This window comes from Sipha flava, unplaced genomic scaffold, assembly GCF_003268045.1.
Source record: "Sipha flava isolate LNK unplaced genomic scaffold, YSA_version1 89_pilon_pilon, whole genome shotgun sequence".
NCBI lineage: Eukaryota > Metazoa > Arthropoda > Insecta > Hemiptera > Aphididae > Sipha > Sipha flava.
Window position 1 is genome coordinate 1,603,073 of NW_020273631.1, and position 14,593 is coordinate 1,617,665.

Here is a 14,593-nt window from a genome sequence, read left to right on the forward strand (position 1 = left end):
GACAAGAGCCAAAATATGAAAGCGATCCCGTTTTCAAGCATCACAAATATTATTAGTAAACTGTAACTTTAAGTCTAACTTTACTATTATAATATGTAATATTGACATTTTTAACCTCACATTTAATGTATGTAATATGTAACAATCAATGGTTAATAAACTTTACTGTTGAAGCCTTAATTTTTAAATAAAAAAAAAGAATGAACAATCAAATGTACCTAGTAATAGCATACCTACAAACTGCATTACGTGAAATTGATCCGAGGTAGGTGGGGTATTTTGTATGAAAACAGTCAGGGAAAAATATTGCATTAATTTTTTTTTTTTTTGTATCATCACTTATAATAAAAATTAAATATTACTTAGTAAAATATAAATTTTAATTTATTGAGTTATAAAAGCGCTTCTACAATGGCATACATTAAGCAAATTTCACTTTGTTTTTATGGATTTCATGGCTAACGAAGCTGACATGGGTCGCAAAAATGTATGGCAGGAAAAGTGAGTCGGTCGCAAGTCGAAAAGGTTGAAGACCGCTGTTGTAGAGTGTAATTATTAATCAATAATATCCAGTGTTGTGCTTAGATAATTGTTTTGTATCTAGATATAGATAAGATATATGAACTCAAAATATATCTAGATAGAGATAGATAATGATAAATTAAAATATATCTAGATATAGATACAGATAAAATCAATTTTATTTAGATGAAAATGAGATGATTTTTTTATAAATGTTATTCTTAAATTTTATTTTTTATAATAGGTTTGTAGAAAATACTAATAAAATTATGAGTTATGACTATATAATTTTAGTTTAAATTACTAATAACTATTTGTAAAATCTGATAAATAATTGAAATGATCATTCCAACAACAATGTGTCAATGTCAATACTTACTCCATTTTCTGAAAAGGAAGACTAGTTGTGGATATAGATGCCAGGCAGAATACATTGTATAAGCTATAAAGGTATATAATTATTATTTATTAAACTATTATGTTGAATTATACATATACATTTATTTATGATACATATAAAATAGATTTCAAACTAAAAAGAAAAAATCAATACTATACATAAATTTGTTAACATTTGAAAATAAAATAATCATAAGTAAAAACAATTTTGATATTTAATATAATAACATAAATATTTACATTTAGTCTGTTTAAAATAAAATAATATATCTAAAATACATTAATAATTATATAAAAAAAAAATTACCATTTTTTAAGTATTATATATTATATATATTAAATATATATATATATAATATATAATATATACATAAATATTATATATTATATTTGAGTTTAAAATACAATTTTTTATTTTTTATGATCCTACAACACAATAATTTTTCAAATGTTTTATCACCAAGGCGATCACGCCTTGAAGTTAAAACTTGTACTGCACCACTAAACAGTCTCTCAACAGGTGCAGATGAAGGAAGAGTTGTGTTGTACTTAATAAATACTTTTTTAATTACTGGATAATTATTCAACATATCTAATTCTTTTTTTTTTTTTTTAATTCAAAAATTTTATTACCTGTACTTGTACTTTATTTACAAATACAGTTGTGGCGTGGCAATAAATCCACAGAATTGGGGCTGGAAAGTATATAATGGTAAACTAAATCCAGTTTTCACGAAAAAGTCACCAGCACCGGATACTCTTTTGAATGTGATTAGTTGTGCTTGCACAAAAACATGTGAACAAAATTGTAGCTGTCGAAAAGCAAGATTGCTATGTTCAGTTACATGCAAGCATTGTCAAGGTGGTTCGTGTTTAAATCAGCAACCGATCATAGATGATAAAGAAGAAGACAATTTAGAGGACTATATTGACGAAATAAATCTAATTGAAAATCAAAAAGAAGAAACCAACACACGGACAATAAAAAAATTCGACCCACATAATTTAATTAATAAGGTACAGTATGATTTTAATAATTCAATACATAATATAATATAAATATGAAAATATTAAGTATATTAATTAATTTTGTTTCAGGACCTACATCCCCATTACACCATTCCAGGACCTACACCATTTTTTAAATTTAATTTCGTAACTTATAGTCTGAAAAAATAAAAATAAATGTATAATTTTCAATTTTTGTATTTATTTTAAAAATGATTGTAATTAATAGTTATTTCATAATTCAATTTTTCTTTATATTTCACTTTTATAAATATGTATGTCAAATAAAATAATTTTTTCTTATTGTAAATTTTATGGTCTTTAATTTTAGTCATAGGTATTTTTATTGTAACTTGAAAAGCTGACGAGTTATAAGCGAAAACAGTGAAAGGGGCGCGCCACCCTTTGAAGAGGGGTGGAGAGCTACGCACAAGGTGTAGGTGTCAGGACTTTTGGTATGTTTATAAGTAAAATATAAACTACTCACATACCAAAATTCAGCTTTCGGCAATTTTTTTTAGTAGATTGTAATTAAATTTCTGATTCTTGTATTTTGTAATTGTCAACAAATTGTTCAATCATATCGCTACTACTGATATAAAAAACATTATTACTTACGGTAATTGAAATTTTTAAAATAATTTAACGTTTTATTATGTAAAATTATCTGCTCGTTAACTTTTGTCATAGGTCATTTCAGCGTATCATTGACGGTTTTTGCTCAAACACAATAAAAAAAAGATAAAAAATTTTTATTTTTTATATTTTTTTAAAGTATAACACTTATCGCAACATATATATACAAAAAATACATTAAGTCTATGGTATATTTTATGGTCTTTAATTTTGGTCATATGTATTTTTAATGTAAATTGAAAATCTGACGAGTTATAAGCGAAAATAGTGAAAGGGGCGCGCCACCCTTTGAAGAGGTGTGGAGAGCTACGCACAGGGGGTAGGTGTCAGGACTTTTAGTATGTTCATCAGTGAGATATAAACTAAAAAAAAAACCAAAATCCTGCTTTCGTGGAATTAGTTCCGAATTTATTTCTAATTTGATTGGACTAATACGCAGCGTGGTACACCAGCAATACCTCCCTTTACAAACACCTGAACATCCCAACCGTTAAAGAACTATCAAATGGTTCTATTTCAAATTCGACTCCCACACGATCCCCCTTATAAGAAATATGTCCTCTCACCCGAAAACCAAGAACGACGCCTAAAAAGGAACTGGTTCCATGATCTATTGTAGAACCAAAGTTTTGTTGCTAATGAGCCATTTTCCCCAATCTAGTTACCCATGTCAATTATATTCATATGACTTTCATGCTTACTTATTGTTATGTTATTATATAGATTTCAGGGACGTATTCAGACTTACTTCTAAGGGGGGGGGGGGCTTAAATTTTTCTTCAATTCAAGTTCAAAATTTACAAATAAAATGTTTGTTAATATTTAAATTAGGTGAATCTTTAATATTTGTGGGTTTTTTTTTTTTTTTAATCTAATGCCGGATCCACTTAGAATCAACTTTTGCGTAGTTCTGTTTTAACACCTGTCTGTGTTTTGAAAGTTATGCTAGTATTTTATTTGATTTTTCACTAAGTATGGACTCGACAAAAAACCCAATTCAGTATTCACAGCAAGGTGTAATTTGATTTGGTTATAAAATGATCCACATTAAAAAAATTTGAAATGTGTATCTCACATATAATCAATTCCTTAATTAAGCCGTGGTTTCCTATAACTACGCATCCGTGATTGCATGGTGCGTGATGCGCATTTGCACGATCACGCTTGCGTGATGCGTAATGGGAGTGTTTTGCTACGATGCATGTTTACGACTACGTGGTTTGGAGTAGAAAATTTTAGTCAGTTGATGTTTAGTAGTATTATGTACATCAAAATGGACGTGGTTATGCTTTATACAATTTTGGAGTATGAAGCAGATGAAGAACTATTGCTACTTGCGAATAATTTCCGAAATGGTTATCATGAAATGTTTTGTCAACGGAGCAGGGAGGGATGTTTCAGTACTTTAATTAGTAATAAAAATAAAAAATATATATACTAAAATATTAATTATATATTAAAAAATATTTTAATAATGTATAAAATAATTTAATCCCACATTGCGCGACCGTTCCCGATGATTGTTGGTTTTTGTGTCCCGCGTCAACAGGAAATTGGCGCGGCGCGGCTCGTTCAATTTTTCGTCAATAACGTTTTCGTTAATAATTTATTAAGTTTTTATTTATTATTATTGTTTTAAATAAGTTTTATTTAATTTTTTATTCAAACTAAAAAAAAACCTTATAACTATGAATTGGTCAAATTATCTTATTATTGAGTTCTTGGAGTTGTATGAGAAGGCACCTGCTTTTTGGAACCCAAGAGACCCAAAATATAAGAATAAGAACCATGTTAACGATGTATGGCAAAGGATTGCCAATAACATTAGTGCATCATGTAGGTACTACAAATGAGCTAAAAAAAAGAGAAATTCATTAATGTCCACTTTCCAAAGACTGGCTTCAAAAGTAAGAGAAAGTAAAAATATTGGTTCAGGTATAGTTGACGTATATGAGCCCGACTGGTTTGCCTATGGAATAATGATGAAATTTTTGCATGGAATTTTTCAACCTCGAGTCACACAAAATACAGAGGGTAGTCCTAACCACAAATAATTATACATATAGTTAAATAGTTCCTTAGTTATAGTTCATCACGATTTCCCATTGTTGTATTATTCAATAAAATAGTAATAAATATGGTAATAAAAAATATTTTTATACAAAAATACGGTAATTATAACCAACGTCCAATACACGTCCTTTCTCTATAAAGCAAAGGAACACTATGATCAATACTCACTAGAATTCAAAACCAAAAAAAATAAACTGGCACTACATTTAATTGCGCCTAGAAACGCGCCGAGCTACATGCCGTGGGATTACGTAGAAGCGCGTTCGTGGTGACGCGGTATATAGTCGAATAATGCGCCTCGCTCCGTGGGATCGCACCGTAATCGAGTTCGTTCCTCGCACATGCAATATAAAATTTTGCATTTTTTTTTTTTAACGATAATTTTGTATCTGGTTTTGATCTCTAATCTTAATGAAAATTGTTTGCATTTTTTTTTTTTCGAAAAATCGGAACTTTAATTTTAAAAATTTTAGGATTTCGCTCGTTACGCTGTCGGCTCCACTCACAAACTCGAGTGCCTCTGGGTGGTACTTTTCGGGGGGATGGGGCTTCGCCCCAAGAGGAATTATAGTCTAAGCATAACCTAGTTTTTGTATAAATTTTGATACTGTTTTAAATGAGATTATGCCCTGTATGTTAACCTAAAACCTCGCTACGTGAATAAAACCCTAAATCGTCAATAAAATTGTTTGTACTTTTTTAGTATTTTTTCTTGCACATCGAATATCTAGTGCTATGGAATGGACTATAAGTACTGATTTAACCTCATTATACAATAATTATTATACCGATTACAAAAAAAAAGTGGAAAAAAAATGCAAAAAGTATTTTAATTTTCACTGCTGCTACGGTATTCTAAAACTCGGTATCCCTCTATTTTATGGTGGTCCCGCCTTACTAACTGCACCATGACAACACTTATAATAATTATGGAAAAAATAGATTATTTATTCAAAAATGTCAAATTTCAATAGGCTGTAACTTCTTAACTAATCATCTTTCCCAATTTTTGTCCACACTATCGTTTTCAGCGTTAAAAAATGTATAAGTTGATATAAGAAAAAATTCGAAATTTTGGGTCTCCCGTAAAGGAGAAATATACCGAAACCTGAATAGTCGAAATTTAAGTAATAAAAAATTATTGTGCCTATCAGTAAAAAAAGAATATGAGCTTTTAATTTATAAGTAATAATACTAAAATACGTTCGCTTTATCGGTACTCTCGACTTTGTCAAATAGTACCAACTGAATAAACAACAATTTGGTGTACTAAAATTTTTGTTATAACATTTATTTGATTTAAACAATTATAGACGGGCAATTTTAAATAAGCTAGAATAGAAGTAGGTTAAAAAAAGATTTATTTTTATAAAATATCGAATGATTTATATTATTGCCCGTTTGGTAGGGTTTGAATAAAATACCTCATTATCTTAAAATTACTCATTTAATGGAAACATTGTCACCAGGGACATATATTTATCCGTTTCTCCCTCAAAATTCAATCCTGACATAAATATGCAAATTTTTCTCCACTTTCTAATCACCTGCATCAATTATTATTGACTGAATCAGCTTCTTGATCTAAAACAGAGGATCTATGAAAAGTGTGATTTTTTTCAGGTGACGGCTATGCACTTTATGTCTACATGGGACTATGGGATTATTATAGGTACTGTAAGGACAATCGTAACAACACATGTAATAAATCATAGTTTGATCTCTGATCTGTATCGAACATTTTTGTAACTCTATTTTGTTTTTATCTTTTTATTTACTAGATTTAATTTAAAAATATGATTTAAGTGCGATTAAGTTTATAATTGGTGTTAAATAAATATAAATTACAAATTATTTATTTTCAAGTACATTTCATGTATATATTATTATTTAGACCTAAATAAATAAACTGTATGTAATATGTATAGGCAACTGTTTTAATTTTAACCACGAACAATCACGTGTTGAGCAGATGCCAAATTCTATCTGCAGGTTAAACAATTTTTTTTTTTTTTATTCCAACACGCTTGAATAACATGATTACCTAATTAAGATTAATGAGGTAATTCTTAGGTTGTATATTTTTTTACGTAGAGAGGAAAATATACATTGTAGCAGAATATCTTTTTAGTGGGGTTAACCAATAAGATCGATAATTGTGTTATATAGTTTATAGAGAGAATTTAAATTAAATAATAAAACGTGTTCAGTTAGTCTTCTGATTTCATAACAGAAGTTGTCATAGCTATTACGTAATAAATTCTAAGTTCGTAATACGTTTGTTTGCTATTAAGATTCAGATTTAAAATTAAGTATAATTATCTTTTTATTATTTTATCAATTAGTTCGCGCTCCAATATCACCAAACACTAAGGTTTGTGCTACTTTGTTGATTATAATTATTATTATTATCATTATTTGTTGATTACAATTGCAGTTAAATGGATTCTAACCGTGGTATTGGCCAAATTGTGCTGCTCGACGAATTAAGTAATTAAAACTAACCATTACTACTTGTACCATTAATTATATAATAAGCTGATAGTTCATGCAATGTTTATTCTATAATTAATGCTAATACTTATCTAAATAATATATTTTGTGTAGCTATTATTTGTTTTATTATCAGGATTATTATTTATCACTCCGTGATCATTCTGGACTTTTGTCTATTAACCACAGAATAGATTATATTCTAATTGTTTAATCAATCCTGTGTATTTTTATTTTGCCTGAAAACAATTACGACATTTAACATTCAAAATCATGTTATTGACTATTATTGCTTTAAATGTTTTTTTAATTGATTGGTCTAAATAGTTGGTAATTTTTACAATTATTTGAGGACGTTCACTCTCGTTCTTAATTTTAATTTTTAACATTCTTCAATATTACAATAGACGTTTTATTCAATTTAACCACATACATCATCAGATTATATTAGCCTATTCAGTTATGTTTCAATCCACATTAGTTTTTATTACTATAATTTTATAGTGATTTCTTATTCCCTTTATTTATTTTTTTATTAAAAGTTGGGTTATTTATTTATTTAAAATTCTTTGCCTTTATAAGTTTACTCTAGTTTAATTTGATCTAAATTAACTTTGTTTCACAGGTAGTGATGATCAACTCTTAATATCAACATGTACACTTGCTAGAGAGAAAGCATATGTTCCTTACAGCAAATTTAAAGTTGGAGCAGCTGTGCGATGTGTTAATGATAACATATTTTCAGGCTGTAACGTAGAAAATGTTTCAACAAGTCTTGGAGTATGTGCTGAACGTACTGCTATTGTAAAAGCTGTTAGTGAAGGACATAAAGAATTCACTAAAATAGCTATTTCTGGTTTGAACAATAACCAATTTGTACCCCCATGTGGTTCTTGCAGACAAGTTTTAACAGAATTTAATGATCCAAATAATGATATGACTGTTTATTTATACCAACCAAATGGTATTCATGTTTTTGTAACAAGTGTGACAAAATTACTACCATTAGATTTTAAAATCTAATAATTATAAAATATTTTAAGTTTATATTTATTTATTTGTTTTAATTATATTAGGTATTAACTTTTTAACTAAAAATATTTATATATATAAGCCTTTAATATAATTATGGTTTTGTGAAACTAATTCATATTATTTATTGAAAAATTATTAAATAAAATATTAATACTAATACTTTGACTGACAAGTTTTCTGGATTTATGGAAAAAATAATGTTATAGGTTTTTATTTATTTTAAGTTATGATAAGTTATATAACATTGTTTTCTTATAATTAACGATCTTAATTAATAATTTTTTTCTTTATTGTCTTATTTTTATTTTTATTATTAATCAAAAAATGTAAGTTCATTTTACGAATCTAGAAATATTTAACTAACTATTAATTAATAATGTATATCATTAATTGTAACTCACCATTTACATTATTGTATACACTTCTAATTATATTTTTATTCTAAATTGTATTTTGAAGGAATAACCATTATTATTATTATTAGTAGTATTATAATAACTTTATATGAATGTTGAACAATTCTTTTAATAAACTATTAATATAGATATTCAAATTCAACCGATTTATACAATAAATGATAATAATATGTCATAAGTCTGAATTGGAATTAAGTACACAACAATTGTATCTGAAAATTAAAAATCGTAAGTTGATGTTTTTAACAAGCATTATTGGAAGTGAATACATTATTTTGATTACAAAAACATAAAATAGTACAAATTTCATTTTTATACCATTGTACCACAATACTTACTATAAAATATTGATTGTATACTTTCTTATATGCAATGATGAGTACTAAGTAAGTAAAGTTCATTTTGTAGTCTTTTTGAAAAATTGTTATTTAAATTTAAATATTAATTAATAATACATTAATAAATGTATTTATAATTAATATAATTTAATTTTTATTTATGTCTGAATAGAAATAGCGTTCACAAATTTTTTTATATGCAAATAATGAATTTAGATTGCAATTTTATATTTTTAAATTTTAAATGTTAAAATGTCTTATTAACTATATGAATGCACTAATTAACAAGTTTATGGTATTGTTATATGTCATCAGTGTTCGGAACATTTAGTTAAAAATAGCAATCATTCACATTTAGTGCGTTAAAGAGGAACTCATTCACCTTCAGTTTCTATGAAAAAGTGAACGCTTACATCTGGTCGTTTATTTAAATTTTTTTATTTTATATTAAGGAAAAATCTACCTGCATTCTGTATAAATGGGAACTTTACAAAATTTATTAGGTATATTTTATTTTATGTTTAAAACCTATAGTTAAATATTTTTAAAATGGTAAATAAATTTGAAAACTCCAAAAATCTTTCAAATTAATTAAAAATTTAAACGTTTTCCGTGTTCATGTTTAATCTGATAAAAGCGAGTGTCATTCATAAAATATGAACATGAACTCGTGAACGTTTGTTCCTGAACGTTTTTTTCAAACATTCTATAGAATACAATATCGTATCGTTTTTATTGCATGGGTTTTCCATTGTAGATATACTGATAATATAATTTATATTTCTACTTCAAATCATCAAACGAAATGATAAACAAGTTACAAAATCAAGCATTAATTATAAAATAATTATAAATACCTCAATTTTTACCAAAATATTGTTGTTGCTCAATAATTAAATATATCATCTTCTAGACCACAAAAAATATTTACTAGGCAACATAAATGTATACTAATAATATATTAGTTAAAATATGCACTACGTCACTGTTTGAATGAAATTAATTAAAAAAAAAAAAGCACATTAAATATAACTTTGAAAATCGCGGTAATATGTTTTTTTATGTTATGAAATGATTTGTACAACCTCTTTGACAATTTGATATCAAATATTAATTGATAACAAATGTTTTTAGCTAATGCAAACTATAATACAACCATAAACTTGAGATATAACAATGAAGCAATCTCAATCTTGAGACATCGAAACATTTGTTATTAGCTTCATTTTAATTGGTACTATTTATGAGTTGAATTAAATTTGATCAACAGAAAAAAAAAAAATTAAAATTGTATAAGAAAATGTCAGACGACGACAGTGATCAAGGTAGTTTTCGTGGTGGTAGTGGAAGTGAAGCTGAGGTAATTTACATGTTTCATTAAATAGAAAATAACTAAATTAATTTAATATTGTTTTTGCTAATATTTGTAGGAGGAATCAAATCCACGTTATCGTAAGCATGCATCAAGTCGCAGTGCAAGTAGAAGCCGTAGTCATTCACCAAGTGGATCCGAAGCTGAAGAAAATAATCAGTAAATTTGAATTTTTTAATATTTACTTTCAGTATAAAATATAATTATTGTTGTAGTGAAGAAGAAGTTGCTGATGAACAAGAACCAGATGGCGAAGATTTAAATTCTGAAGATGTAAGTTATAATTCATTTAATTTTTTATTGTTTTTGAACCTTCGGAGTATCTGAATGTAGTGTACCTTAAATAATGATTTGATTAACTTCTAATAAAATAGCTTTTATATTTGTTTATGAATTTGGAAGGAGTATGATGAAGAAGAAGATGAAGAAGATGATCGCCCGGGCAAGAAAAAGAAGAAAAATGAACGATTTGGTGGTTTTATTATTGACGAAGCTGATGTAGATGATGAGGCTGAAGAAGATGATGATTGGGAAGATGGGGCTGGTGAATATGGTATTGTTGCTAATGAAGTTGATGAACTAGGTCCAACTGCAAGAGAAATTGAAGGACGAAGACGTGGAACTAATCTCTGGGAGTAAGTTTTTAACAATTGTTATTAAATTATAGCTATTTTACCTTGAAAAAACATAGATGAGTTTATTTTGTATGCAAATACATTGCATATATTTTGGTTTTGAAATTTTTGTTATATCCTTTTAGTACTCAAAATGAAGATGAAATTGAAGAATATTTGCGTAAAAAATATGCCGATGCTTCAGCTACAATAAAACATTTTGGAGATGCTGGAGAAGAATTAGCAGATGAAATTACACAACAAACTCTTTTACCTGGTGTTAAGTAAGGTTAAATAATATTATGAATTATACATGTTTTAATATGTTTCTTATTAAAGGGACCCTAATTTATGGATGGTAAAATGTCGTATTGGTGATGAAAAAAATACAGCTTTATTGTTAATGCGCAAGTATATTGCTTATCAGTTTACTGAAGATCCATTAAAAATCAAATCTATAGTTTCTCCTGAAGGTGTTAAGGGCTATATATATATTGAATCTTATAAACAAACTCATGTCAAGTCAGCTATTGAAAATGTTAGTAGTCTTAAAATGGGATTTTGGAAACAACAAATGGTACCTATTAAAGAAATGACTGATGTATTAAAAGTTGTTAAAGTACAAACAGGTTTAAGATCTAAGCAATGGGTTAGATTAAAAAGAGGTATATAGTGATTTTTTTAATATTTTAATTTATTATAAAATTGATAGAAATATAATTTTTAAGCATGAGTAATATTTATTATTTATTTATAATAGGTCTATACAAAGATGACATAGCTCAGGTGGATTATGTAGATTTAGCTCAAAACCATGTACATTTAAAACTACTCCCAAGGATTGATTACACTAGACCTCGTGGTGCTCTTAGAGCATCAATGGTAGACTATTATATAACTTAAAATATATTAGTTATTAAACTGTATCATCATTTTTAGGACCCAGAAGCTTTGAAGAGAAAGAAAAAAAGACGTCCTGCAGCTAAGCCATTTGATCCAGAAGCTATCAGAGCTATAGGTGGTGAAGTTACTAGTGATGGTGACTTTTTAATATTTGAAGGAAATAGGTATAGTCGTAAAGGCTTTTTGTACAAAAATTTCTATATGAATGCAATAACTGCTGATGGAGTCAAACCTACCTTATCTGAACTTGAAAAATTTGAAGAAGCACCTGAAGGCATAGACATAGAATTACCTGTGTCAAATAAAGATAATTCTGCTAACAGTCAGTCATTAAGTTCTGGTGATAATGTTGAAGTATGCACTGGAGAGTTAATCAATTTACAAGGAAAAGTATTATCAATTGATGGTGATATGGTCACTATTATGCCAAAACACGAAGAACTCAAAGTAAAAACTTTTTAGTCTATGATAGTCTAATTTTTAAATAATTTTTTTATAATTAAATTTTTAGATGCCTCTGGAGTTCATGGCTAATGAATTACGGAAATTTTTTAAACAAGGTGATCATGTAAGAGTTGTAGGAGGACGTTATGAGGGTGATACAGGACTTATTGTACGTGTAGAACAAAATCGTATTGTGTTATTTTCTGATGTTACAATGCATGAACTTGAAGTTCTTCCTCGTGATTTACAATTGTGCTCTGATATGGCATCTGGTGTTGATTCTCTTGGTCAATTCCAATGGGGAGATCTTGTACAGTTAGAGTATGTATTTAAAACTTTTCTATCAATATGGAACTATAATATTTATATTTCATTATAGCCCGCAAAATGTTGGAGTAATAGTACGGATTGAGCGTGAAAAAATGCATATTTTGAATATGTCAGGAAAGTTGGTTGAAGCTAAACCACAATCTTTGAACAAGAAAAAAGAACATAGGAATACAATTGGAGTAGATGCTTTGGGAAGTTCAATCCAAAGAAAAGATATTGTTAAAGTTATTGATGGTCCACACACAGTAATTTAACCTTTTGTTTATATGTTAAAAAACACTAAATAAGTTCATTATTTGAGTAATAACTGATTTGGTATAATTTAGGGTATGCATGGTGAAATCAAACATTTATATCGTCACCATGCTTTTTTATATTCTCGTTTAATGACCGACAATGGAGGGATTTTTGTTTGTCGTTTGAGACACATCGCTCTTGCTGGAAACTCCACTAATAAAGTAGTACATTAGCATATTTTATTCTGTAATTTTATTCTTATTGGATTTTCACTATATATTATTTAGCAAGCCATATCTGCACCACAAAATGGATTTGCATCTCCGCAAATTACATCACCTCGTTATACTCCAGGTAGTCCGTTTGGTGCTGGTGGTAGTGCTGCTGCCGGCGGTGGTCGTGGAAGTGGCGGAGGGGCAGGAGGTAGATTTGGCGGAGTTCGAAGGGATCGAGATTTAATTGGCCAGACAATTAGAATTACTGGTGGCCCTTACAAGGGTGCTGTTGGTATTGTAAAAGATGCAACAGAGTGTACAGCTAGAGTTGAACTTCATTCTTCATGTCAAACAATATCGGTGGATAGGAGAAATATTACAATTGTTGGACAACAATCCAAGGATGGAAAAACATCATCATACTCTAGAACACCAGCTAATGCTATGATGACTCCAGGATACCGTGAAGGAGGCAAGACTCCTGTGCAAGGCATAATGACACCCAACTATGAGGTGGGCAATCGTACACCTCACTTTGGAAATGTTACTCCATCACATGATGGTTCTAAAACACCTACTCAAGCTTGGGATCCATCTGCTGGGTATACTCCTGCAAGAGTTACAGATGGTGATTTAGATTACCCTATGGATCCTGGAACTCCTTATGCACAAACTCCAAACACATTGTATGGTTCTTCAGATCATTCTTACTCGCCGTATCAAGCGATATCGCCATCTGGAGGTGGTGGATATAATAGTAAGTTCTAGATTTATATATCCTTAATTTAATGTAAAATGTATTGTTTTTGTTATTAAAGGTAGCAATTCTTATATAAATACCCCAAGTCCAAATACTGCCAGTCCTCGTAGTATTCAGTATCATCCAGCACCATCGCCTTCAGGTTCATATGCAAGTTTAATGACTCCATCATCAGTATCTTCTCCAGGATTGGCAGCTCCTTCATTAACATCATTTGGTATACAAATATTTAATCAGATTAGCAGTTATTTTCTATTTATAGTTGCCAATAATACATTTAAATCATTTTATGGATTGTAGGTTTACCACCGGGATGGCAAACCACAGATATTTTTGTTCGTATTGCTGATTCAGATTTGGCAGGACAAACTGGAATTATTAGAGATGTTAGTGAAGCAACTTGTAGTGTTTATTTGCCCGAAGAAGAACGTGTAGTCACTATAGAAAATGATAATTTGGAACCCATCATGCCAAAATCAAATGACTATGTGAAAGTTCTATGTGGATCATATAGAGATAGAATGGGCAATATGATGGCAATTGAAGGTAGTGAAGGTGTTGTTGTAATGCCTGACGAGAAAAATCCTATATTGATCCCACTCTTGCATTTGTGTAGAGCAAAATAATCTACTTTTTTTTTGTGTATATTTATTGTAATAATATTTGGCTATTTAGTAAGTATATTAGATTATACAAATAAGGAATACATATATTAAATTACGTAATATTTCATTTAAAAAGGACTAAATAATATTTGATTGACATTTTCTTAAAATTATTAAAATAAATACATTTTAA

General features: G+C 28.5%; 2 protein-coding genes and 1 long non-coding RNA gene across 3 annotated transcripts; all 3 read left to right on the forward strand.

The window, feature by feature from the left end:
* The first annotated feature begins 791 nt into the window (after positions 1–791).
* LOC112693678 lies at positions 792–2,093 on the forward strand. The gene is made up of 3 exons (XR_003149504.1): positions 792–972; positions 1,584–1,938; positions 2,020–2,093. It is a non-coding gene; the product is annotated as an uncharacterized LOC112693678 (long non-coding RNA).
* Positions 2,094–6,831: 4,738 nt separating this feature from the next.
* Positions 6,832–8,169, forward strand: LOC112693660 (cytidine deaminase-like). The gene is made up of 3 exons (XM_025568839.1): positions 6,832–7,012; positions 7,076–7,128; positions 7,757–8,169. Exons 2-3 carry the CDS (start codon positions 7,080–7,082, stop codon positions 8,152–8,154), a joined length of 447 nt encoding a protein of 148 aa, XP_025424624.1. The 5' UTR covers positions 6,832–7,012; positions 7,076–7,079; the 3' UTR covers positions 8,155–8,169.
* Positions 8,170–10,056: 1,887 nt separating this feature from the next.
* LOC112693650 (transcription elongation factor SPT5) lies at positions 10,057–14,512 on the forward strand. Its single transcript, XM_025568819.1, has 14 exons — positions 10,057–10,280; positions 10,351–10,451; positions 10,508–10,565; positions 10,695–10,927; positions 11,053–11,190; positions 11,246–11,571; positions 11,667–11,788; positions 11,846–12,256; positions 12,321–12,574; positions 12,633–12,828; positions 12,910–13,041; positions 13,108–13,792; positions 13,854–14,012; positions 14,096–14,512. The coding sequence occupies exons 1-14, from the start codon at positions 10,221–10,223 to the stop codon at positions 14,419–14,421; spliced, it is 3,201 nt and encodes a 1,066-aa protein (XP_025424604.1). The 5' UTR covers positions 10,057–10,220; the 3' UTR covers positions 14,422–14,512.
* The last annotated feature ends 81 nt before the right edge of the window (positions 14,513–14,593 follow it).